General features: G+C 43.8%; 1 protein-coding gene across 1 annotated transcript in view; it reads right to left on the minus strand.

The window, feature by feature from the left end:
* The window catches only part of LOC118389962 (uncharacterized), a 143,549-nt gene that overhangs the window by 28,905 nt on the left and 87,160 nt on the right, over positions 1-27,484 (minus strand). The window contains exon 5 of the mRNA XM_035780007.2: positions 6,691-6,862. Coding sequence (XP_035635900.2) covers positions 6,691-6,862 — 172 coding nt within the window. The remainder of the gene's footprint in view (positions 1-6,690; positions 6,863-27,484) is intronic.

Raw genomic sequence — 27,484 nt, forward strand, 5'->3', positions numbered from 1 at the left:
CTTGCTAATCCATGACCCTCTCAAAATTCTTAACCATGATCCAATCCTTTTCCCAACCAGGCTTCCCATTCCTGTGCTCACTCTATCAAAGTCAGCACTCAAGGGCACCAGAATGGGGTGGAAAAGTGCTTGACCAAGGAGGAGAAAAATCTGGCTGTAATAGCCTTGTTAAAGTTTTGAGTTTATTTGTTACAATTCATTGGTGTAAGATGTAAAAGATGATCAAATTGCTTCTGTATTGTAATGTCGTTAATGCATTTATTTTGAATAAATATTTATTTAATGTACAAGTGAATAGGTTGGTTTACTTTTAAGTTTTGACCAATTAGGTAGCTTGTTAAGCTGTGGTCAATGGGAGAGTTGACCTGGTTAACATTTTTTTTATTTTTTTAAATTTATTTCACCTTTATTTAACCAGGTAGGCTAGTTGAGAACAAGTTCTCATTTGCAACTGCGACCTGGCCAAGATAAAGCATAGCAGTGTGAACAGACAACACAGAGTTACACATGGAGTAAAGGGGAGTCTATATACAATGTGTGCAAAAGGCATGAGGAGGTAGGCGAATAATTACAATATTGCAGATTAACACTGGAGTGATACATGATCAGATGATCATGTACAGGTAGAGATATTCCTGTGCAAAAGAGCAGAAAAATAAATAAATAAAAACTGTGGGGATGAGGTAGGTGAAAATGGGTGGGCTATTTACCAATAGACTATGTACAGCTGCAGCGATCGGTTAGCTGCTCAGATAGCTGATGTTTGAAGTTGGTGAGGTGAGATAAAAGTCTCCAACTTCAGCGATTTTTGCAATTCGTTCCAGTCACAGGCAGCAGAGTACTGGAACGAAAGGCGGACGAATGAGGTGTTGGCTTTAGGGATGATCAGTGAGATACACCTGCTGGAGCGCGTGCTACGGATGGGTGTTGCCATCGTGACCAGTGAACTGAGATAAGGCGGAGCTTTACCTAGCATGGCCTTGTAGATGACCTGGAGCCAGTGGGTCTGGAGACGAGTATGTAGCGAGGGCCAGCCGACTAGAGCATACAAGTCGCAGTGGTGGGTAGTATAAGGTGCTTTAGTGACAAAACGGATGGCACTGTGATAAACTGCATCCAGTTTGCTGAGTAGAGTGTTGGAAGCAATTTTGTAGATGACATCGCCGAAGCCGAGGATCGGTAGGATAGTCAGTTTTACTAGGGTAAGCTTGGCAGCGTGAGTGAAGGAGGCTTTGTTGCGGAATAGAAAGCCGACTCTTGATTTGATTTTCGATTGGAGATGTTTGATATGAGTCTGGAAGGAGAGTTTGCAGTCTAGCCAGACACCTAGGTACTTATAGGTGTCCACATATTCAAGGTCGGAACCATCCAGGGTGGTGATGCTAGTCGGGCATGCGGGTGCAGGCAGCGATCGGTTGAAAAGCATGCATTTGGTTTTACTAGTGTTTAAGAGCAGTTGGAGGACTGGGAAAGAGACGTTGATGAAAGAGGAAGAGACATTTTTATTTATTTTATTGCACCTTTATTTAAGCAGGTAGGCCATTTGAGAACAAGTTCTCATTTACAACTGCTCCCTGGCCAAGATAAAGGAAAGCAGTGGGACAAAAACAACAACACACATAAACAAACGCATAGTCAATGAGACAATAGAACCATCTATGTACAGTATGTGCAAATGTAGAAGAGTAGGGAGGTAAAGCAATAAATAGGCCATAGAGGCGAAATAATGACAACTTAGCATCAACACTGAAGTGATTGTTGTGCAGATGATGATGTGCAAGGAGAGGTAAGAGCAAGAGCAAGAGGATAAAGAACAATATGGGGATGAGGTGGTCGGGTGTGCTATTTACAGATTGGCTGTATACATGTACAGTGATCGGTAAGCTGCTCTGACAGCTGATGCTTAAAGTTAAAGAGGGACATATAAGACTCTAGCTTCAGTGATTTTTGCAATTGGTTTAAGTCAATGGCAGCAGAGAACTGGAAGGAAAGGCGGTCAAAAGTAGGCTTGGCTTTGGGGATGACCAGTGCTGGAGTGCATGCTACGGGTGGGTGTTGCTATGGTGAACAGTGAGCTGAGATAAGGCGGGGCTTTACCTTGCAAAGACTTATAGATGACCTGGGGCAAGTGGGTTTGGCGACGAATATGTAGTAAGGACCAGCCAACGAGAGGTCGCAGTGGTGGGTAGAATATGGGGCTTTAATGACAAAACGGACAATATCCAGTTTGCTGAGTAGAGTGTTGGAGGCTATTTTGTAAATGGTATCGCTGAAGTCAAGGATCGGTAGGATAGTCAGTTTTACGAGGGTATGTTTGGCAGCATGAGTGAAGGAGGCTTTGTTGCGAAATATGAAGCCGATTCTAGATTTAATTTTGGATTGAAGATGCTTAATTTGAGTCTGGAAGGAGAGTTTACAGTCTAACCAGACACATAGGTATTTGTAGTTGTTCACATATTCTAAGTCAAAACCGTACAGAGTAGTGATGCTAGTCGAGCGGGCGGGTGCAGGCAACAATCGGTTGAAGAGCATGCATTTAGTTTTACTAGCATTTAAAAGCAGTTGGAGGCCACGGAAGGAGAGTTTTATGGCATTGAAGCTCGTTTGGAGATTTGTTAACTTCTTCGAGATAGGGGCTCTTTTAATTTTTGGATAAAAAACGTTCCCGTTTTAAACAAGATATTTTGTCACGAAAAGATGCTATGCATGTAATTGACAGCTTTGGAAAGAAAAAACTCTGACGTTTCCAAAACTGCGTGCCCCAGAACTAATGCTACAGGCGAAATCAAGATGAAATTTCATATAGGAAATGGTCCAGATTTTGAATGCCCTGTGTTCCAATGTCTACTTATATGGCTGTGAATGCGCCAGGAATGAGCCTGCACTTTCTGACGTTTCCCCAAGGTGTCTGCAGCATTGTGACGTATTTGTAGGCATATCATTGGAAGATTGACCATAAGAGACTACATTTACCAGGTGTCCGCCCGGTGTCCTCCGTCGAAATTATTGCGTAATCTCCAGCTCCATGCGCGTTCCATTTTCTTCAGAGGAGAAAGTCAACTGCCACAAATTATTTTTCATCGATAGATATGTGAAAAACACCTTGAGGATTGATTCTAAACAACGTTTGCCATGTTTCTGTCGATATTATGGAGTTAATTTGGAAAAAAGTTTGCGTTGTAATAACTTAATTTTCGGGTTTTTCTTACCCAAACGTGATGAACAAAACGGAGTGATTTGTCCTACACAAATAATCTTTTTGGAAAAACTGAACATTTGCTATCTAACTGAGAGTCTCCTCATTGAAAACATCAAAGGTAAATGATTTTATTTGAATGCTTTTCTTGTTTTTGTGAAAATGTTGCATGCTGAATGCTAGGCTTAATGCTATGCTAGCTATCAATACTCTTACACAAATGCTTGTTTAGCTATGGTTCAAAAGCATATTTTGAAAATCTGAGATGACAGTGTTGTTAACAAAAGGTTAAGCTTGAGAGCAAATATATTTATTTTATTTAATTTGCGATTTTCATGAATTGTTAACGTTGCGTTATGGTAATGAGCTTGAGGCTATAAATAGGATCCCGGATACGGGATTGCTCGTCGCAACAGGTTAACACAGTGTCCAAAGAAGGGCCAGAGGTATACAGAATGGTGTCGTCTGCGTAGAAGGGGATCAAAGAATAACCAGCAGCAAGATTGACATAATTGATGTATACAGAAAAAAAAGTCAGCCTGAGAATTTAAGCCTGTGGCACCACCATAGAGACTGCCAGAGGTCCGGACAACAGGCCCTCCAATTTGACACACTGAACTCTATCTGAGAAGTAGTTGGTGAACCAGGCGAGGCAGTCATTTGAGAAACCAAGGCTATTGAGTCTACCAATAAGAATGTGGTGATTGACAGAGTTGAAAGCCTTGGCTAGGTCGATGAAGACAGCTGCACAGTACTCCCTTTTATTGATGCTGGTTATGATGTCGTTTAGGACCTTGAGCGTGGCTCAGGTGCAACCATGACCAGCTCGTAAACCAGATTGCATAGTGGAGAAGGTACGGTGGGATTCGAAATGGTCGGTATTCTGTTTGTTAACTTGGCTTTCGAAGATTTTAAAAAGGCAGGGCAGGATGGACATAGGTCTATAGCAGTTTGGGTCTAGAGTGTCGGACCCTTTGAAAAGGGGGAGGACCGTGGTAGCTTTCCAATCTTTGGGGATCTCAGATGATACGAAAGAGAGGATGAACAGGCTAGTAATAGGGGTTGAAACCAGATTGTCTATCCCAGCTGATTTGTAGGGATTCAGATTTTGCCACTCTTTCAGAACATCAACTGGATTTGGGAGAAGGAGAAGCTTGGGAAAGTAGCTGCAGGGGGTGTTGAGCTGTTGCCCTGGGTAGGGGTAGCCAGGTTGAAAGCATGGCCAGCCGTAGAAAAATGCTTATTGAAATTATTAGTAATCGTAGATTTATTGGTGTTTCATAGCCTCAGTGCAGTGGGCAACTGGGAGGAGGTGCTCTTATTCTCCATGGACTTTACAGTGTCCCAAAACTTTTTGGAATTAGTGCTACATAAAAAAGTTTGAAAAAGTTAGCCTTAGCTTTCCTAACTGACTGAGTTTATTGGTTCCTGACTTCCCTGAAAAGTTGCATATCGCGATATGGGGGCTATTTGATGCTAATGCAGAACACCAGAGGATGTTTTTGTGCTGGTCAAGGTCAGTCAAGTCTGGGGTGAACCAATGGCTATATCTGATTTGTTCTTGCAAGCTTATTTAAGATGGCTCGGAAAGCACTTTTAAAGAGCAACCAGGCATCCTCTACTGATGGGATGAGGTCAGTATCCTTCCAGGATACCCGGGCCAGGTCGATTAGATAGGCTTGCATGCTGAAGTGTTTTAGGGAGCGTTTGACAGTGATGAGGGGTGGTCGTTTGACCGCGGACCCATTATGCACACAGGCAATGAGGCAATGATCGCTGAGATCCTGGTTGAAGACAGCAGACGTGTATTTAGAGGGTAAGTTTGTCAGGATGATATCTAAGAGGATGCCCATGGTTACAGATTTAGGGTTGTACCTGGTAGGTTCCTTAATAATTTGTGTGAGATTGAGGGCATCTATCTTAGATTGTAGGACGGCCGGGGTGTTAAGCATATCCCAGTTTAGGTCACCTAACAGTACGAACTTTGAAGATAGATGGGGGGCAATCAATTCACATATGGTGAACATTATCAGTGTTGGTGAAGAAAACCTATGAAAGAAGATGATAAAAATAGAACAAAACACGTATCTACCGAGTTTTGAAGGGAAATACTGATTTTATTTTATAAGAGAGTATTATTATTTTGTTAAGAAAGACTTAGTAGAGACTGAATCTACCGTCTCATCGTGGCGATATTTGACAGCCTCGAGGTCGTGCGAGACCTGGAGAGAATAGCTTGTGGAAGATTAACAAGTTTATCTTTCCATGGCATATCTGTTGCTGTTAATGAGTACTGTCTGCATTGATAGCTGTGCTTGCTGTGGATCTTATGAGGACAGCTGCACGGAACTGTTAAACTTCGCTGAGAAAATATCTACGAGTAACGTTAGTTGGGGTGATTCGGGACTTCTTCTTTTTTCAGCTCCAACACGTGCTCACGAGTTTAAGCAATCTTGCAAGTAATTTGGACACGGGTTCTGAATTTTTTGGGTTTTTTATTATTTTAATTTCTTTTGGTGTGGTACATTGAAAATGTGACAAAATACATCTTGAATCTTACGTCTGTTGCATTGGTGGAGTTATTTACTGTTTCATCTTCATTTAAATGTATGAAAGCATATCCTTATATAATAACAAATCTATAAGCATTCTACCTGAAGTTAATACCCTAGTTGTCATCACCCTAGCAAGTTTACAATAAGGATTCTTATTGGAGATGTCCCTCTCACCTAATATCCCATGCTGTTGAAATATTCTACGGTAATATCGTAAGAGTCAAATTCGAGCCGGTTGAGATGTTACATGACAATTACTGCTGCTTGTTTAGTCGGGGCCTTGTGCCACCTCAGCCGGTCCGCTTACTGTACTGTGGAAGAGTTAGTGTGTGCTGGGTCCAGCCCCCGACCAGCACCTTGTAAAGCACACAGATGCGGGGTTAATTGACTGCCGCACCACCTGTCGCCGAGCACCCACATAATGATTTCTCTCTCTCTAGCCACCCTCCCTATTTCTCCTAATTTCTAATTACTGCTAGCTGTCATAGAATGGTAGGAGGGAGAGATCATGAGGGGAAGAGCGGGAAAGGGGAAGAGAGAGAAAGGGTGAATAGAATAGAAACAGATATTGAGAGAGACAAAGGAGGAAAGGAAGAGGTACAAGAGGGAGGGGGTAGAGGTAGACGTGTGTGAGGGAGCAAGAGAGAGAGCTAATTGAAGAGAGAACTGTGTACATGAGAAAGGGTGAGAGAGAAAATAAGACAACTTTATTGTGGGTGGGACCTGAAAGGGATATTTAACAGAGCTTCCTTACGCTGAGGAGGCATCTCAGTCCAGAGTGGCTTACTAATGTTGAGGATGATTTGCTCTCTCTACTGGTGGAGGAAGTCATCACAGTATGACTATGACTACTGCTCAATATTAGGAAGCCATGTTAGACTTTGAGATGGTTCAAATCCACGTTAAACTATTTAGATGGCCCCCAGGCGGGGTACTAACCAGGTTGTCCAGCTCAGGGTCCTCGCTGAAGAACGGCTTGTGGTCCTGCTCCTGCTGGTGGACAAAGTTTTCGATGTCCACATCGAAGCTGGCAGAGGTGATGCACTCGGAGCCCTGGGTGGCCTGCTCACACTTCTCAAACAGCAGGGCCAGCAGTGGGAATAGAGGGTGTCTGGAAGGATAGGAGAAGACAGGAAGTAGTTAAACTTCATAACTGCTCTAGCTGTATCTTGATTATAAGTAGTAGTTCTAGGTACAAAGAGGAAAAGTAAATCTGTTTGAGAAGGTTGCCTCGGTATTGGCGTATTTGAGGTATGTATCATGTTAATATACTGAGGCAGGTATTCAATCCAATCGCGCTTTTTAGACAATGGTCCTTTTAAAGGCAATGTTTGTGTTCGCTGAGACCACATTCACGGAAAATACCTAAATGGTGCATTGTCCCAATGTGCGATCAGATTCAATCCCGGCCTTAGAGGGAAGTTTAGTTGTGCATTGTGTGTTAACTACAGCATGTTGTACTGCAACAATGCTCTATTTGACACCCAGGAACTGCATTAGCAAGATAACTTGATCGTTAACTCAAAAGACAAATGCAACAGACAAAGAAAACGGTAGACAATGAGATCCGACTGGGCACAAACTAGTTGTTTCAATGTAGTTTGTCAACATATTGTGACGATAAATCTATGTTTGAAACACATTTGGATTTGCAAAAAGTAATCAACCAGTAGTGTTTATGTTGAAATGCATGTAAAATTGCAAAAAATCTCACTTAGGATCTACATGGGAATTGCAGCATATGCAACATCAGATCCATTCTTTTTATGACCATGTTGTTCTTTCTGCTTGCATTTTGTATTTATATAAATGTGTGTATTTTCTGTAATGTATATAATTCAGGGCTCATCTGTAAAAGAGCCATTGGTTATAGTATGACTCCCTGATGAAATAAAGGTTTAAAAAATGATATATATAAGTGTATATTGGATGGATTAAATTATGTTGAATTTCATATTTGATTAGACATGTTTTATTTGACCTTGTTTCAATGTTGATAGTAAAAAGTTGTGTTAGTTTCTGCTGAGCTATTATCTCAACACAAATGGACACGGATCAGCGTCCATACTCATTTGCATAGCTATGCTGTACCGTAATAACATTGAATGATTGAAAGTAACTCCTTTATCTTGTTTTACACAAGCTATGTGAAAGTAAGTTCAGAATAAGATTGGGTTTATGTAGGCTACATTCAATGTAGTACATTGACATCTGATTTGCCCAAAGGACACCATCATTTCAATGTATAGCTAGGTATACTATCATTAATTTACGATTGTTTGCTATAAATATAGAAGTATTTACGATTAGCCCTATAAATAGGATGCCACATGAATTATATTAATAATACACTTTTACCTTTGGAAATTGTATTTAATAAATATGTTATTCATAATACTCTGAACAAAAATATAAACGCAACATGCAACAATTTCAACGATTTTAATGAGTTACAGTTCATATAAAAATCTGTCAATTTAAATAAATAAATTAAGCCAAAATCTATAGATTTCACATGACTGGGCAGGGGCACACCCACGTGTGAGCCTGGGAGGGTATAGGCCCACCCACTTGGGAGACTGGTCCACCCACTGGGGAGCAAGGCCCAGCCAATCAGAATTTTTTTTACCCACAAAAGGGCTTTATTACAGACGGAAATATTCCTCAATTTCATCAGCTGTCCGGGTGGCTAGTCTCAGACAATCCCGCAGGTGAAGAAGCCAGTTGTGGAGGTCCTGGGCTGGTGTGGATACATGTGGTCTGCAGTTGAGACTGGTTGGACATACTGACAAATTTTCTAAAATGACATTAGTGGAGAAATGAACATTCAATTCTCTGGCAACAGCTCTGGTGGACATTCTTGCAGTCAGCATGTCAATTGCACACTCCCTCAAAACTTGAGACATCTGTGGCATTGTGTTGTGACAGAGTTGATATTTTTGTTCAGTATATATATTGATAAGACTATTAATATAATGAATTTGGCATTCTATTTATAGGGCTACATTTTCATATGATATTTTGTGATTGACATTGCAAGATTTGTTGCCACACTGGTGAAAAGGGTACAGTATCTAGTCAACCTGTTTGATTCCGACTGACACCTGCACCCAATTGACTTGATTGCCTTTAGTATGAGAAGCCTACGATAATTAACACAAAGCACAACCAATTTCAAGATAAACAAGCCCTGTGGAGAAGACGATTGCTGAAGAGGTAAGACAATCATTTTATCACCTATAGACTTATTTTGATTGTTTGTTGGACTACTGCAATTGAGCTGTGACTTATCATCAACGGTGGCGTAAATGCCATGCAGCTGTTTTAGCTCTTGTAGAGTCTAGCGATAATGGAAAATCTGACATTTTGACTGAAACTCGTGTAGATGGTAACGTGAGTGACACCTCCAGTGTTACAACAAGTGATCGTACTGAAAGGTTGTTTGATAGGGATGAGATTAAGAGGTCGTCTGATTGTGTGAAGCAGGATCTTCTCAAACTGCAGCAAAGGGTGGTATATGTGTGAGGCTGGGATCTTGGGCTAATGAAAATAACCTCACCAGGGGTAGAATAAATAGTTTCAGATTAAAGGCTCTTTGAACGGAAGGGTAGAGTTACACTCTGAGGGGACACATCCAGAGAGAAAATATGAATTCAATAACTTGGCCTACATGGCTAGCCATCAAGTAGCTACATCTCCATTAGTAGACTCTGGAATTTCTTGTATTTCATGGTTTCTATTAGATTATATGCATATGGTGTGCTTGGGCGTCATGATTTTCCTTAAATGAGGCCCTAAAACATGCATTGTCTTCCTGTCAAATCAAGTTGTCAGAGGCTCTGATCTCCTTTCAAAGGCTTATTGCCAAAATAATTTTCCTGACAACCTCTGTGACTGGCAGGACTCGACTGACGAAAGGCCACGGAGTACAGGTAGTTTTTGCTTTACACTGGTCCCATAGTATTGAAGGATGTTTCCAAAAAGGTCTAACCTGGACAATGCTGTGTCGCATCCGGCCACGACCGGGAGACCCATGAGGCTGCGCACAATTGGCCCAGCGTTGTCCGGGTTAGGGGAGAGTTTGGCCGGCCGGGAAGGCCTTGTCCCATGCACACTGACTTCGGTTGCCAGCTGTACGGTGTTTCCTCCAACACATTGTTGCGGGTGCCTTTCAGGCAAGCAGTGCGTCAAGAAGCAGTGTGGCTTGCTTCTGTACGGGAGTTGCAGCGATGGGACAAGACTGTAACTACCAATTGGACATCATGAAAAAGGGGTGAAAATAAATAAATAAATAAAAGCCCACATAATCCATTGGTACAAGAGACAAGGCGACTGTCTGAATCAAGCCAAGTGAAACATACTGCCAAGAACATCCAACCATCATCTCCGTTGGTAGGATAATCATAATCGTAGGTCATCAATTTTATTTTCCAATGATTGCATGTTAGCAAGTAGAATGGATGGCAGTGGGACTTCACTCGCTAAGGATTCTCAGAAGGCAGCCCGATCTGTGCCCTCTTTTCCTCCATATGTTCTTAAGGATAAAGCTTCTTCCAGTTCATGGTGAGGAATCGCTGTTCTGATGTACTGTCACGCTCGTCGAAATGAGTAGACCAAGGTGCAGCGTGCATAGAGTTCCACATAATTTTAATAAACCGAAACTCACTGAACAAACAACCAAACAAAACGTGAAGCTACTGTTGTGCACTCAGGCAACGAAATGTAGACAAGATCCCACAAACACAAATGAGGAAATGGCTACCTAAATATGATCCCCAATCAGAGACAACGATAAACAGCTGTCTCTGATTGGGAACCATATCAGGCCAACAGACATACAAAACACCTAGATGACCCACCCTAGTCACTATCACGCCCCAACCAACATAGAGAAAAAACAGCTTACTATGGTCAGGGCATGACATGTACAGAAGTTACTACCAAGAAGGCTCAAATGCAGCCCAAGCCACCCAATTTCGTAATATCCAATTAGAGTCCCATCGCTGCAACTCTTGTACGGACTCGGGAGAGGCGAAGGATGGGAGCCGTGCATCCTCCAAAACATGACCCTGCCAAGCTCGCTTATCTCGGAAGCCAGCCGCACCGACGTGTCTGAGGAAACACTGTACAACTAGTGACCGAAGTCAGCTTGCATTTACATTACATTTAAGTCATTTAGCAGACGCTCTTATCCAGAGCGACTTACAAATTGGTGCATTCACCTTATGACATCCAGTGGAACAGTCACTTTACAATAGTGCATCTAAATCTTAAAAGGGGGGTGAGAAGGATTACTTATCCTATCCTAAGTATTCCTTAAAGAGGTGGGGTTTCAGGTGTCTCCGGAAGGTGGTGATTGACTCCGCTGTCCTGGCGTCGTGAGGGAGTTTGTTCCACCATTGGGGGCCAGAGCAGCGAACAGTTTTGACTGGGCTGAGCGGGAACTGTACTTCCTCAGTGGTAGGGAGGCGAGCAGGCCAGAGGTGGATGAACGCAGTGCCCTTGTTTGGGTGTAGGGCCTGATCAGAGCCTGGAGGTACTGAGGTGCCGTTCCCCTCACAGCTCCGTAGGCAAGCACCATGGTCTTGTAGCGGATGCGAGCTTCAACTGGAAGCCAGTGGAGAGAGCGGAGGAGCGGGGTGACGTGAGAGAACTTGGGAAGGTTGAATACCAGACGGGCTGCGGCGTTCTGGATGAGTTGTAGGGGTTTAATGGCACAGGCAGGGAGCCCAGCCATCTTGTGGCTCCCGGCTGCCACAAGAAGTTGCTAGAGTGCAATGGGAAAAGGAATCCCGGATGGCCAAACCCTCCCCTAACCCAGACGACGCTGGGCCAATGGTGCGCTGCCTCATGGGTCTCCCGGTTAGTCTGCTGTAATGCATCAAGCACTGCGATGCAGTGCCTTAGACCGCTGTGCCACTCGGGAGGCCCCAACATCTTATTCATGATCATTGTATTTGATAAAGGTATTCCATTTGTAAAAACAATTGGCATGATGTTGTCTAATCTATTATTTCAGAGAATCATCTTGGTCTCTCACATGGCTTAACCCTGGAACTTGAGGGCTCGAGGTTTCTTTCTGCCTTTTTAATTGAGGGTTCCCCCTCACCAAATCGATGCAAAGGATCAGACGCAAGTATGAAACTCTCCATTTAGAATTTTGGAAGGACATTGACCTCATCCCGTCAGTTGAGGATGCATGGTCATTCTTTAAAAGTAACTTCCTCACCATTTTAGATAAGCATGCTCCGTTCAAAAAATGCAGAACCAAGAACAGATACAGCCCTTGGTTCACTCCAGACCTGACTGCCCTCGACCAGCACAAAAACATTCTGTGGCGGACTGCAATAGCATCGAATAGCCCCCGTGATATGCAACTGTTCAGGGAAGTCAGGAACCAATACACGCAGTCAGTCAGGAAAGCTAAGGCCAGCTTCTTCAGGCAGAAGTTTGCATCCTGTAGCTCCAACTCCAAAAAGTTCTGGGACACTGTGAAGTCCATGGAGAACAAGAGCACCTCCTCCCAGCTGCCCATCCATGATTAGGAAAACTTCAATAAGCACTTCTCAACGATAAATCCATGGCCATGCCTTCCATGCCCTGGCTACTCCAACCTCGGCCAACAGCTCCGCCCCCCGTAGTTCCTCACCCAAGCCTCTCCAGGTTCTCCTTTACCCAAATCCAGATAGCAGATGTTCTGAAAGAGCTGCAAAACCTGGACCCGTACAAATCAGCTGGGCTTGACAATCTGGACCCGCTATTTCTGAAACTATCTGCCGCCATTGTCGCAACCCCTATTACCAGCCTGTTCAACCTCTCTTTCATATCGTCTGAGATCCCCAAGGATTGGAAAGCTGCTGCAGTCATCCCCTCTTCAAAGGGGGAGACACCCTGGACCCAAACTGCTATAGACCTATATCCATCCTGCCCTGCCTATCTAAGGTCTTGAAAGCCAAGTCAACAAACAGGTCACTGACCATCTCGAATCCCACCGTACCTTCTCCGCTGTGCAATCTGGTTTCCGAGCCGGTCACGGGTGCACCTCAGCCACACTCAAGGTACTAAACAATATCATAACCGCCATCGATAAAAGACAGTACTGTGCAGCCGTCTTCATCGACCTCGCCAAGGCTTTCGACTCTGTCAATCACCATATTCTTATCGGCAGACTCAACAGCCTCGGTTTTTCGGATGACTGCCTTGCCTGGTTCACCAATTACTTTGCAGACAGAGTTCAGTGTGTCAAATCGGAGGGCATGCTGTCCGGTCCTCTGGCAGTCTCTATGGGGGTGCCACAGGGTTCAATTCTCGGGCCGACTCTTTTCTCTGTATATATCAATGATGTTGCTCTAGCTGCGGGCTATTCCCTGATCCACCTCTACGCAGACGACACCATTCTATATACTTTCGGCCCGTCATTGGACACTGTGCTATCAAACCTCCAAACGAGCTTCAATGCCAAACAGCACTCCTTCCGTGGCCTCCAACTGCTCTTAAACACGAGTAAAACCAAATGCATGCTTTTCAACCGATCGCTGCCTGCACCCGCATGCCCGACTAGCATCACCACCCTGGATGGTTCCGACCTTGAATATGTGGACATCTATAAGTACCTAGGTGTCTGGCTAGACTGCAAACTCTCCTTCCAGACTCACATCAAACATCTCCAATCAAAAATCAAATCAAGAGTCGGCTTTCTATTCCGCAACAAAGCCTCCTTCACTCACGCTGCCAAGCTTACCCTAGTAAAACTGACTATCCTACCGATCCTCGACTTCGGCGATGTCATCTACAAAATGGCTTCCAACACTCTACTCAGCAAACTGGATGCAGTCTATCACATTGCCATCCGTTTTGTCACTAAAGCACCTTATACCACCCACCACTGCGACTTGTATGCTATAGTCGGCTGGCCCTCACTACATATTCGTTGCCAGACCCACTGGCTCCAGGTCATCTACAAGTCCATGCTAGGTAAAGCTCCGCCTTATCTCAGTTCACTGGTCACGATGGCAACACCCATCCGTAGCACGCGCTCCAGCAGGTGTATCTCACTGATCATCCCTAAAGCCAACACCTTATTTGGCCGCCTTTCGTTCCAGTACTCTGCTGCCTGTGACTGGAACGAATTGCAAACTTCAAACATCAGCTATCCGAGCAGCTAACCGATCGCTGCAGCTGTACATAGTCTATAGGTAAATAGCTCACCCATTTTCACCTACCTCATTCCCATACTGTTTTTATACTGTTTTTATTTATTTACTTTTCTGCTCTTTTGCACACCAATATCTCTACCTGTACATGACCATCTGATCATTTATCACCCCAGTGTTAATCTGCAAAATTGTATTATTCGCCTACCTCCTCATGCCTTTTGCACACATTGTATATAGACTGCCCATTTTTTTCTACTGTGTTATTGACTTGCTAATTGTTTACTCCATGTGTAACTCTGTGTTGTCTATTCACACTGCTATGCTTTATCTTGGCCAGGTCGCAGTTGCAAATGAGAACTTGTTCTCAACTAGCCTACCTGGTTAAATAAAGGTGAAATAAAAAAATTAAAAAAAATAGAAATGACAATGTGTTTAGGTTGCATTTTAGATTGCCTTTTAATACTTTTACACTTAAATGTGTTTTTTGGTGGGAGAGGACCTACCCAAGCGCCATAACCTGTACCACTGCCACTGAGAAGCAAAAGGATAAAACACCATGCAAGCCACCAAGTGTGTGAATACGGAAACGGCAAACTAAAACGTTGCGCATGTCCCAACCCAGCGAATTATATTGCGGTGGACCCTTCACAACATAAGCCAACCCCTTATTCTCATTCTTGGTCGATGTATTTGGGAAAGGTATTCTAATTTTACCAAGAATTGCCATGTGGTCCAATATTATCCAGCAGAGAATCTTGAGCATTCATGCTCAAAGGACAGGTCATGTGGGAGACCGAGGTCTCCTTCTGCCTCTTCAGATGAGATCCCCCTCACCAAAGCACTACAAAGGCTCAGACCCTTTTCTATAACGGAAGCAAGTATGACACATTTCATTTGTGTGAGTGCAACCATATCCGTAGGCTAGTTGGATTTCCGAATAACAAGAAGTGATTAATATGTTTTTAATCTTCTCTTCTATTTCATTCGTTTCCTGTTATAGTCTTGTCTAGTCAATTCTACGCAAGTATTCATAAACTCCATAAACTATCCATAAACAGAACCAGGAGTTCTGGGAATTTTGGGAAAATTACCAGATTTTTAAAACCCTCGTCCAAACTATTGATAACACAGTGATACGGGGTTGCGTAAAACAGTTTGTTTGTTATTTTGTTTACTTGTCAAGTGGTGAAAAAGGAATCTCTGAACACTTCAATCAGATGCAATTTGAGTTTGAATTGCGTCTGATTAAAAGTGTGTGTAGGCTTCTTTTTCACTCAATCATATGCATTTACTCCTGCATCTTTACTTAGCCTGCCACTGGATGTGCGGCAGATCATTTCACTGGACACATCATTTCAACACGGAAATATGGGTCATATTTGGTTGAGACGATGATCAATAAGATTTCAACCTTTATTCTCCCATTCAAAAGACAGGCAACAGTTATTTATTTTATTTCGGTACTATAGTTTGAAAGCTATACTTAATTAATAATCAACTATTGCAGTGAAGTTGAGAACACATTCAATCGGACATATTCAATCAATCCCTATACCAGTCTGCTGTTCCCACATGCTTCAAGAGGGCCACCATTGTTCCTGTTCCCAAGAAAGCTAAGGTAACTGAGCTAAACGTCTACCGCCCCGTAGCACTCACTTCCGTCATCATGAAGTGCTTTGAGAGACTAGTCAAGGACCATATCACCTCCACCCTACCTGACACCCTAGACCCACTCCAATTTGCTTACCGCCCAAATAGGTCCACAGACGATGCAATCTCAACCACACTGCACACTGCCCTAACCCACCTGGACAAGAGGAATACCTATGTGAGAATGCTGTTCATCGACTACAGCTCGGCATTCAACACCATAGTACCCTCCAAGCTCGTCATCAAGCTCGAGTCCCTGGGTCTCGACCCCGCCCTGTGCAACTGGGTACTGGACTTCCTGACGGGCCGCCCCCAGGTGGTGAGGGTAGGCAACAACATCTCCACCCCGCTGATCCTCAACACTGGGGCCCCCCAAGGGTGCGTTCTGAGCCCTCTCCTGTACTCCCTGTTCACCCACGACTGCGTGGCCACGCACGCCTCCAACTCAATCATCAAGTTTGCGGACGACAAAACAGTGGTAGGCTTGATTACCAACAACGACGAGCCGGCCTACAGGGAGGAGGTGAGGGCCCTCGGAGTGTGGTGTCAGGAAAATAACCTGACACTCAACGTCAACAAAACTAAGGAGATGATTGTGGACTTCAGGAAACAGCAGAGGGAACACCCACCTATCCACATCGATGGAACAGTAGTGGAGAGGGTAGTATGTTTTTTAAGTTCCTCGGCATACACATCACAGGCAAACTGAATTGGTCCACTCACACAGACAGCATCGTGAAGAAGGCGCAGCAGCGCCTCAGGAGGCTGAAGATATTCGACTTGTCACCAAAAGCACTCACAAACTTCTACAGATGCACAATCGAGAGCATCCTGGCGGGCTGTATCACTGCCTGGTACGGCAACTGCTCCGCCCACAACCGTAAGGCTCTCCAGAGGGTAGTGAGGTCTGCACAACGCATCACCGGGGGCAAACTACCTGCCCTCCAGGACACCTACACCACCCGATGTTACAGGAAGGCCATAAAGATCATCAAGGACAACAACCACCCGAGCCACTGCCTGTTCACCCTGCTATCTTCCAGAAGGCGAGGTCAGTACAGGTGCATCAAAGCTGGGACCGAGAGACTGAAAAACACCTTCTATCTCAAGGCCATCAGACTGTTAAACAGCCTGCTAACCATGTGTATGTGACAACTAAAAAATTTGATTTGACATTGTGATCTGATTTGACCAAAACACACCATGAATTCAACAGGGATTGTCACCAATCCATGAAGTGTGTTGATTACACGTTTAGAAGTAGTTGCCATTTTATGATGTAGGCTTCTTTACATGAGGATAAGAGCCTAAGATAAGAATATGAAAACAGACTATCAACCAGGACCTTTGATGTTGCACGCTCTTGAAAACCACAATACAATTGTACTCGTGGTGCAAAATGTATCTTCCAGACATAGACATCTATAGTACTGTTGGCTATTTTCATTCTGTGTAACACAATTAGAGCAGTGACCTCGAACAGCAGTGTGTAAATCTTTGTCCATGTAAAAACTTTTTGTCAGTCAAGAATGGTTGAAATGGTGAACAAGTGAGCAACTATGTTCATACATTCTGGTCATGTTGAAAGTGTATTGGGATGATGTTTATTCAGCTTTAAATGAGGTGTACCATGTAGAAACACCACAACACTCCTTGGTGGATATCCTGGGGGTGATTCCAGAGTGCATAGAGGGAAGGGGTCAGAACTGTCTTTTGCAGATTTTGCTCACAGCAATCCAATTAAACGGTTAAAACCCAACCCTCCAACATATAACTCGTGGCTGCAAAAGGTTTGGGAGCTGTATGAGATGGAATAAATAACACATTCACTTAAATGAAAAAGACCTACATTAATTAAGATGGAGCCCAGTAATGAGACTTAACATTGTATTTGTGCTATTTTGTGTGTGGGTTTGGGTGTCTTTTTCTATTGCTCTTTTTGTTTATAATAATTATTATCTCTGGCTGGAAATGTGCCACCTTACATATTCACTTATTTTACCATGTAGCATGAACTGGACCAATCTGTATTAATATTTGTTTATATTCATCTGCATTTTAAAATGGTAAAAAAAAGAAGAACAGTTGAAATAATGTATTGCACCCCAAAATAGACGTACAAGTTTTTTTTTAAGTACAAATCTGGCACAGGCTTCTGGAAACACAGATAAGATATAAAATAAACAAAAAAGAACTCTCATCCCTTTACTTACTGGCCCTTGTGGTCAGGTGCATATTTCAGACAGGTTGACACCGCCTGTAGTATTTCTGCCTCCGTAGCCTTTGGTTTTATCACGTGCGTGTGTCGATCTGTGCCTGCGTGTAGGCATGCATGAATCCATCTGCGTATGTACGAACAAACGTGTGTGTGTGTGTGTGTGTGGGTGGTGTGAGGGAGTCGGTAGTTAGGGGGAAAGCAGGCATGCAGCACACAGGAATACTGTAGGATGCTGGGAGAGTGGGCCTCTGCTCTGGCTCTAACCTATGGCTCTCATTTGCAGCCTTTAATAGCCCGCTATATTAGACTGTAATCTACCTGATCCCGATTTAATGTGGCTCCCTCGGCCAGACGTGAGACGAATACTAAACAGGCAGCCATGCGCAGATCACCTAGCTGCAGTCCCCATGGCCTTGTCCATTGGGTGTGTGTGTGTGTGTGTGTGTGTGTGTATGGGGGGCAATCAGTATAAGTGCCAACCACTTCCTCCCTCTGGCTGCAAAGGTGTATTATGTTCATTAGGGCCTGTTTTTCAGGTTCTATTCTATGGCAGGTGTTCAACTGGACTAGTTATTACTTAACTTGCTGCTGATCTAAGAAATTGAAGTGTTGTAGACAGTTATTTTCTTATGAGATAATATAGCAATTTGTCATGTTGTTGATTCCAACAGCTGCCTTTCTCACAAGTGATGATTTACAGCTTTGGAGTGGAATGTTTGTTTTGCCATTCGTCAGTGGTGTTCTCTGTAAACACACAGACACACACAAAAACTGGTGTAATGGAAATATGACACCATGTGGCAGGGCTGGATTGGCCATCTGGCAATTATGGCAGATGCCAGAAGGGCTGGACCATTTTTTAGCTGGGTCAAAATTGACACACACAAATTAAAAAAGTGACATTGCCTGCAGAAATGGCTGGCCCCTCTACCAAGATGGGCCAGCCCGGTTTTCTCTCCCGGATGAGGCGGCCCGAAACCTACTTTGATTACGTCAAGAACCCCGTAGTGTGGCAGATTACACGGTAGACTTTGGCACGTTGGCAGCGAAGAATGCCTGGAACCCGGAGTCTCCGTTCGATACTTTTCGGCATGGATTATCGTAGGAGATTAAAGATGAGCTTGCAGCTCGGGAGTTACCCCTGGACCTTGACTCCATCATAGCCTTAACTATAAGGATCGAAGGACGTCTACGGGAATGCAGGGGGGAGAGGTCTGTTTTCAGCCCCGCTCATTTGTCCACGGCTGCTTGCTCGCCCCCGAAGAACCTCGAGAGTCCCCGACGCCTGCATTTCTGAGAGGATTCGAAGTCACCCGAGTGCCCTCGGGAATCATCAGGAACGGGCGTCTCGTTTTCTACTGTAACAGGGCAGAGCTAAATTGTCACCTCAGGAACAATTACATAGGCTTTACTCCAACAGTTGCCTGTATTGTGGTGCTATAGGGCATTACAAATCCACCTGTCCAGTGAAAGACCAGACTCATCAGTTAGGTAAGAGTACTATGGTGGGCCATACTAGGAGTTTTCTAAGTCCCATTACTCGCACTCCCTTCCATGTTATCCTGCTGTGGGGTGACCAGTCTAAACTTTGGGTCTGATGAGAGTTTTATGGACCCTACTCTGGTATCGGAGCTGGGTATCTCCACGCAACTTCTCTCCGTTCCCATGGACACCAGAGTACTGGATGGACGCACCATTGGCAATGTCACTTATAATACGGTGCCCATTAACCTGCCTGTGTCAGGCAATCACAGTGAGTCCATACAGCTTCTTCTTATTGAATCTCCCTATGTTCCTGTTGTTTTGGGATTTTCATGGCTACAGAGGCACAACCCTGTTATTGACTGGACCACTGGTTCTATCCTGGGATGGAGTCTGTTCTGCCACTCACATTGTCTTAAGGCGGCGCAGCCTGCCCCGGGATGTCCTCCTGCGGGCTCTGTTAAAGCCTCTAATTTTTCCGCCACTCCCGAGTACCAGGACCTCTTGGAGGTTTTCAGCAAGACTCGCGCCACCTCCCTCCCTCCGCATCGACCCAACGATTGCGCTATTGATCTCCTCCCGGGCACTACACCGCCTCATGGGCGGCTAGATTCCCTGTCTGGCCCTGAGACCAAGGCCATAGAGGAGTACATTGAGGACTCTCTGGCTGCTGGGATCATTCGTCCTTCTTCCTCCCCTGCCAGCGCAGGGTTCCTCTTTGTGGAAAAAAAGGACAAGACCCTGAGTCCATGTATCAATGACATCACGGTTAAGAATCGTTACCCTCTACCACTCCTCTCCTCGGCTTTCATACCTCTCCAGGGGGCAACCATCTTTTCCAAGTTGGACCTTCGAAATGCCTACCACCTAGTTCGGATACACAAAGAAGACGAGTGGAAGATGGCCTTTAACACATCTAGTGGACACTATGAGTACCTGGTCATGCCATTTGGACTCACCAACGTTCCCGCAGTAGTGTTCCAGGCCTTGGTCAACAATATGCTCTGTGACATGTTGAATTGATTTGTGTTTGTATACCTCGACGACGTCCTTGTTTTCTCCCTATCTGCTCAAGAATATGTCCTCCATGTCTGACAAGTCCTTCAGCACCTCTTAGAGAACTATTTGTTCGTGAAAGCAGAGAAGTGCAAATTCCACCGCTCCACTATCTCCTTTCTGGGATATATCATCAATGAAGGGAATGTTCAGATGGATCCTGAAAGATGAGAGTGGTGATGGATTGGCCCCAACCCACAACCATAGTACAGCTGCAATGTTTCCTGGGATTTGCTCATTTCTACCGCCGGCTTCATTCGGGGCTACAGCACTCTGGTGGCTCCTCTCTCTGCACTCACTTCTCCCAAGGTGCCGGTCACATGGTCCCCCAGCTGTTGACAAGGCGTTTTTAGCCCTTAACTTCTTGCGACTCCAAACCCGTATCCGGGAGCGTAATCATAGCCTCAAGCTCATTACCATAAAGCAACGTTTCCTATTTTCCATGAAAATCGCAAATGAATTGAAATAAATATATTGAAACACAAGCTTAGCCTTTTGTTAACAACACTGTCATCTCAGATGTTCAAAATATGCTTTTCAACCAAAGCTAAACAAGCATTTGTGTAAGAGTATTGATAGCCTAGCATAGCATTAAGCCTAGCATTCAGCAGGCAACATTTTCACAAAAACAAGAAAAGCATTCAAATAAAATAATTTACCTTTGAAGAACTTCGGATGTTTTCAATGGCGAGACTCTCAGTTAGATAGCAAATGTTCATTTTTTCCCAAAAATATTATTTGTGTAGGAGAAATAGCTCCGTTTTGTTCATCACGTTTGGCTAAGAAAAAATAAATAAAATGCAGTCACTACAACGCCAAACTTTTTTCCAAATTAGCTCCATAATATCGACAGAAACATGGCAAACTTTGTTTAGAATCAATCCTCAAGGTGTTTTTCACATATCTATTCGATGATAAATCATTCGTGGCAGTTGGTTTCTCATCAGAGGCAAACGAAAAAATACTGCAGCTGGAGATTATGCAATAATTGCGAAGGAGGACACCAAGCGACCACCTGGTAAATGTAGTCTCTTATGGTCAATCTTCCAATGATATGCCTACAAATATGTCACAATGCTGCAGCCACCTTGGGGAAAACGTGGAAAACGTAAGCTGACTCCTAGCTCATCCACAGCCATATAAGGAGTCATTGCCATGAGGCGGTTTCAAAAAATGTGGCACTTCCTGATTGGATTTTTATCTGGGGTTTTTCTGTAACATCAGTTCTGTGGCACTCACAGACAATATCTTTGCAGTTTTGGAAACGTCAGTGTTTTCTTTCCAAAGCTGTCAATTATATGCATAGTCGAGCATCTTTTCGTGACAAAATATCTTGTTTAAAACGGGAATGTTTTTCATCCAAAAATTAAAATAGCGCCCCCTATATCCAAGAAGTTAAGCATCGGCTTACTACAGCCCCCATACTTATCCATCCGGAGCAGTCCTGTCAGTTCGTGGTTGAGGTTGACGCTTCTGACGTTGGAGTGGGAGCCATCCTGTCCCAGCAGTCAGCCCAGGACCAAAAGCTGCATCCCTGTGCCTTTCTGTCCCATCGTCTCAACCCCGCTGAGAGAAACTACGACGTAGGAAATCGGGAACTCCTGGCGGTCAAGATGGCTGGAGTAGTGGTTGGAAGGGGTGGAAAATACATTTTTGGTGTGGACCGACCATAAGAGTTTAGAATATCTCCACACAGCCAAGTGCCTTAACTCTAGGCAGGCCCTTAACTCTTTTGGGATGAGGGGAAGCATTTTCACTTTTGGATGAATAGAGTGCCCAGAATGAACTGCCTCCTACTCTGTCCCAGATGCTAATATATGCATATTATTATTAGTATTGGATAGAAAACCCTCTGAAGTTTCTAAAACTGTTTGAATGATGTCTGTGAGTGTAACAACTCATATGGCAGGCAAAAACCTGAGAAAAATCCAACCAGGAAGTGGGACATCTGAGGTTTGTAGTTTTTCAAAGCTTGGCCTAACGAATACATAGTGTCTATGGAGTCAAGTTGCACTTCCTATGGCTTCCACTAGATGTCAACCGTCTTTAGAAACTTGAATGAGGATTCTACTATAAAGGAGGGGCTCATGAGACCTGTTTGAGTCAGTGGTCTGCCATAGTGCCTTGGTCTCATGACGAGCGCTCCCGACAGAGTTACCTCTCGTTCCAGTGCTTTTCTTCAGACATAGGAATTCTCCGGTTGGAACATTATTGATGTTTTATGTTAAAAACATCCTAAAGATTGATTCCATACATCGTTTGAAATGTTTCTAAAGGACTGCAACGGAACTTAAGTTTTTTTTCTGGACGAAGTGCTCACGCCTCATGAAGATGGATTACTGGGCTGAACACGCAACAACAAGTGGCTATTTGGACATAAATGACAGACTTTATGAAACTTTATGGAACAAATCAGTCATTTATTGGGATTCTGGGAATCAAACTGGGATTCCTGGGAGTGCCTTCTGATGAAGATCATCAAGGTAAGTGAATATTTATGGTGTTATTTCTAACTTCTGTTGACTCCAAAATGGCGGATATTTCTCTGGCTGGATTGGGCTCTGAGCGCAGTTCTCAGATTATGCTTTTTCCGTAAAGTTTTTTTGAAGTCTGACACAGCGGTTGCATTAAGGAGAAGTGTATCTTTAATCAATGTTTATTATGAGTATTTCTGCAAAATCACAGGATGTTTTGGAATCAAAACATTACTGCAAGTAACTCGCCAATGTAAACTGTGATTTTGGGATATAAATATGCACATTATTGAACAAAACATACATGTATTGTGTAACATGATGTCCTATGAGTGTCATCTGATGAAGATCATCAAAGGTTGGGGATTAATTTGATCTATATTTCTGCTTTTTGTGACTCCTCTCTTTGGCTGGAAAATTTTTTTTTTTTTACTTGGCTATAACACAACATAATCATATGTTGTGCTTTCGCTGTAAAGATTTTTTTTAATCGGACATGATGGGTAGAGTAACAAGATGTTTACCTTTCATTTGCTGTATTGGACTTGTTAAAACTCTAGGCAGGCTCTGTTATTCACCAGGTTCAACTTCACCATCTCCTACCGCCCAGGGTCAAAGAATGTGAAGCCGGACCCTCTCTCTCACATATATAGTTCTGCTGCCACACCTTTTGACTCTGAGACCATCCTCCCCACCTCATGTCTTGCAGATACAGTTGTCTGTGATAAGGCACAACGACCCTGGGGGGTGGGGGGGGCCGGCTAACCGGATGTTTGTCCCTCATTCAGTCCAATCTCAGGTCATTCCTCCAAGCTCACCTATCATCCCGGCTCTCGTTGAAACCTGGCCTTCCTCCGACAATGCTTCTGGTGGTCCATTATGGTTCCTGACGTCTCAGCCTTTGTCGCCGCATGCACTGTGTATGTGCTCAGAATAAGACTCCACAGCAAGCTCCGGCTGGCCTCCTTCAGCCACTCCCTGTTCCTCATCACCCCTGGTCCCATATATCCCTGGATTTTGTCACTGGGCTTCCTCCGTCTGATAGCAACACCAATATCCTGAAAGTAGTGGATAGGTTCTCTAAAGCCACCTACTTCATTCCTCTCCCCAAGTTACCTTCAGCCAAGGAGACGGCCCAGCTCATGGTGCAGCACGTCTTCCGAATCCATAGACTTCCTGTCGACATTGTCTCTGATCGTGGTCCTCAATTCTCGTCCTGATTCTGGAAGGCATTATGCACCGTCATTGGGTCGTCGGCCAGCCTGTCCTCCGGGTTTCATCCCCAGACCAATGGCTAGTTGGATCATGCCAATCAAGACCTGGAGACAACGCTTAGGTGCCTCGTCTTGACCAACCCCACCACCTGGAGCCGGCAACTTTTGTGGGTGGAGTATGCCCGGAACACTCCTCCCTGCCCAGCCACTGGGCTCTCGTGCTCCATGGGGTATCTACCCCTGCTCTTCCCAGAGAAATAAGAAGATCTCAACATACCCTCGGCCCAGATGTTCGTCCACCGCTATCGGCATACCTGGAAAAGAGCTTGTCTACTCCTCTCAAGACCACCTCCAGATATCGTCGACAAGCGGACCGCTACCGGTCTCCGGCCCCGTACCCTCCATATAAATCCCACTTTTCATACATCCAGGATTAAGCCCTTGTCTCACAACCCTTTGGCTCCTGTTTTCAATTAAACGGATGGCCGTTTTATTGACAGCGTACACGGTGTGACGCCTCCTGTGTGTTCGACCTCAGAGCATGGGTTTCCAGTACCTGGCTGACTGGGAGGGTTATGGCCCGGAGGAGAGGTGCTGGGTCCCCACTAAGGATATTCTGGACCTGGCCCTCATTGCCGACTTTCACCACTGGCACCCCGGTCAACCAGGTATGTGCCCAGATGGGAAGGGGGGGTGGTACTGTCACACCCTGATCCTGTTCACCTGGCTTTGTGCTTATCCCCAGTGTATTTATACTTGTGTTCTCTGTTTGTCTGTCGCCAGTTCGTCTTGTCTCGTCAAGCCTACCAGGGTGTTTTTCCGTGCTCCTGTTTTTCCTAGTCTCTGTTTTCTAGCCCTCTCGGTTCCGACCTTTTCTGCCTGCCCTGACACTGAGCCCGCCTGCCGAACTGTACCTTTCGGACTCTGACCTGTTTAATGAACTTCTGCCTGTCCTCGACCTGCCTATTGCCTGCCCCTTGTATTTTAATAAATATCAGAGACTCTAACCATCTGTCTCCTGTGTCTGCATCTGGGTCTTGCCCTGTGTCGTTATAAAGATATTTGATATAGTAAATGTGTTTTTAGGGTTTTCAACCCCAAATTAATTAGCCTCTGATATCAAGATAAAATGCCAGGGCTAAATTATTGTCCCAGTCCATCCCTGCCATGGAGCTACTTCAAATAACCCTAGACATTATGGGTATGCACGGCAAGTTTTATTTGCTGATTGGCCCACACCTCCAACACCACAGTATGAGGACAAACAAAGGAGTAAATAATAAACAACAGTAGTAATTACCAGTGGTGTAAAGTAGTTAAGTAAGTAGTTTTTTGGGGTATCTGTACTTTACTATTTATATTTTTGTAAACTTTTACTTCACTACATTCCTAAAGAAAACAATCTACTTTGTACGACACACCGTTTCTTGACACCCAAAAGTACTCGTGACATTTTGAATGATTAGCAGGACATGACAATTGTCAAATTCACACACATATCAAGAGAACATCCCTGGTCATCCCTACTGCCTCTGATCTGGTGGACTCACTAACACAAATACTTTGTTTGTAAACTAAAGCACCTTATACCACCCACCATGTCTGTATGCTCTGTTGGAATGTCGCCAGACCCACTGGCTCCAGGTCATTTACAAGTCCATGCTAGGTAAAGCTCCGCCTTATCTCAGTTTTAAAATTGGTGCAGTCAGGTGTTCTTGATCATCCCTAAAGCCAACACCTCATTTACTTTCGTTCCAGTGTTTCTGCTGCCTGTGACTATTTAAAACCAAAGACTTTTATCTTAAACTTTCACTTAAGTAGTAATTTCGCTGCAGCTGTACATAGTCTTTAAATAGCTCATTTTTCACCTACCTCATTCCCATACTGTTTTTATGACTGTTTTTATTTATTTACTTTTCTGCTCTTTTGCACACCAATATCTCTACCTGTACATGCCCATCTGATCATTTATCATCCAGTGTTTCTGCAAAATTGTATTATCCGCCTACCTCCTCATGCCTTTTGCACACATTGTATATAGACTGCCCATTTTTTTCTACTGTGTTATTGACTTGCTAATTGTTTACTCCATGTGTAACTCTGTGTTGTCTGTTCACACTGCTATGCTTTATCTTGGCCAGGTCGCAGTTGCAAATGAGAACTTGTTCTCAACTAGCCTACCTGGTTAAATAAAGGTGAAATAAATAAAAATAAAAAAAAGATGTCTGAGTGTTGGAATGTGTCCCTGGCTTTCCGTAAATAAATAAAAACATTTTAAAATTGGTGCAGTCTGGTTTGCTTACTATAAGGAATGTGAAATGACTTATACTTATATGTTTGATACTTAAGTATATTTAAAACCAAATACTTTTAAACTTTTACTTAAGTAGTATTTTACTGCGTGAATTTTTAAGGTATCTTTACTTTTACTCAAGTATGACAATTGGATACTTCCTCCACCACTGGTGAATACATGATTTCATCCATATTTTAGAGGGAATTATTCAACAGTACTGTGAGGTTCCAGGCATATAACAGTCATTGATTGACCTTTTACCAGATACATTTTTTTCCCCCCTGGTTTTGGACCTTTTTCCTGGTTTTGAACATTTTACTTTCATTGAGCTGCTCAGCTCGGAGCATGTAAATGTACCATGTTAATTAACATGAAAATGTTTCTCAGTTCTATAATGTGTCACATTTATCTTCACTCGATTTAATGTTCACTATTTCAGTACTTCTGTATGAATGTATCGCCCCATGCTTATGTAACAGATCAGAGATGTGCATGGTTAATCAAATATTCGGATATCCGAATATGTTAGTATTCAAATACTTGTGTGAGTATTCATTTTGGGCCCCCCCATAAATTCTAGGCCTATTTTAACACAAAGGCTTTTTCTAACTTAAATAAAAAATATCCATGTGACATTTTTACATTCAACGATATATCATACAAAAAGTATTATCAATTGAATAAAAAGATTGGTAGCCTTCATGTGTGTGGCTTGTTGTTTATGTTGGCCAATCAATGTGGCAAAGAGGCTCAGTGTGTAACAAGTAGGGTGAGAGTTCCCTAATGCAATGCAAATTGGAATGAAATAACAGAATTAAAAGTTAGAGGAATGAGAAGACGTAAGCTACAACAAGCAACCAAAAGGTAGGCTGTTGTTTTATCTGAATGGGATTTGGGTGAAAGCACAGCATGTGGCCTCAATTAGCCTAGCTAGAGAGGCACTGATATATGAGATGATAAATAACACTGTGGCTGCTACAAGTTAGTTAGTCTTGGCTGTAGCCCGAGTTGCCTTGGCGTCTCTCTCTCTCCCTCTGTCTGCTCAGCTCACTCATCTCATACACACCGCCCCCTCCGCAGCTGCAGCAATAGAGTGCCAGTCTCTCCCTTGCGCAGCAGTACTTAGGTTAGAAGCTTAAGTTTAAAAAAGCACATGTATTTCGAATATCTGCAGATCTGTCAAAAAT

Source organism: Oncorhynchus keta, chromosome 11, assembly GCF_023373465.1.
Source record: "Oncorhynchus keta strain PuntledgeMale-10-30-2019 chromosome 11, Oket_V2, whole genome shotgun sequence".
Lineage (NCBI taxonomy): Eukaryota > Metazoa > Chordata > Actinopteri > Salmoniformes > Salmonidae > Oncorhynchus > Oncorhynchus keta.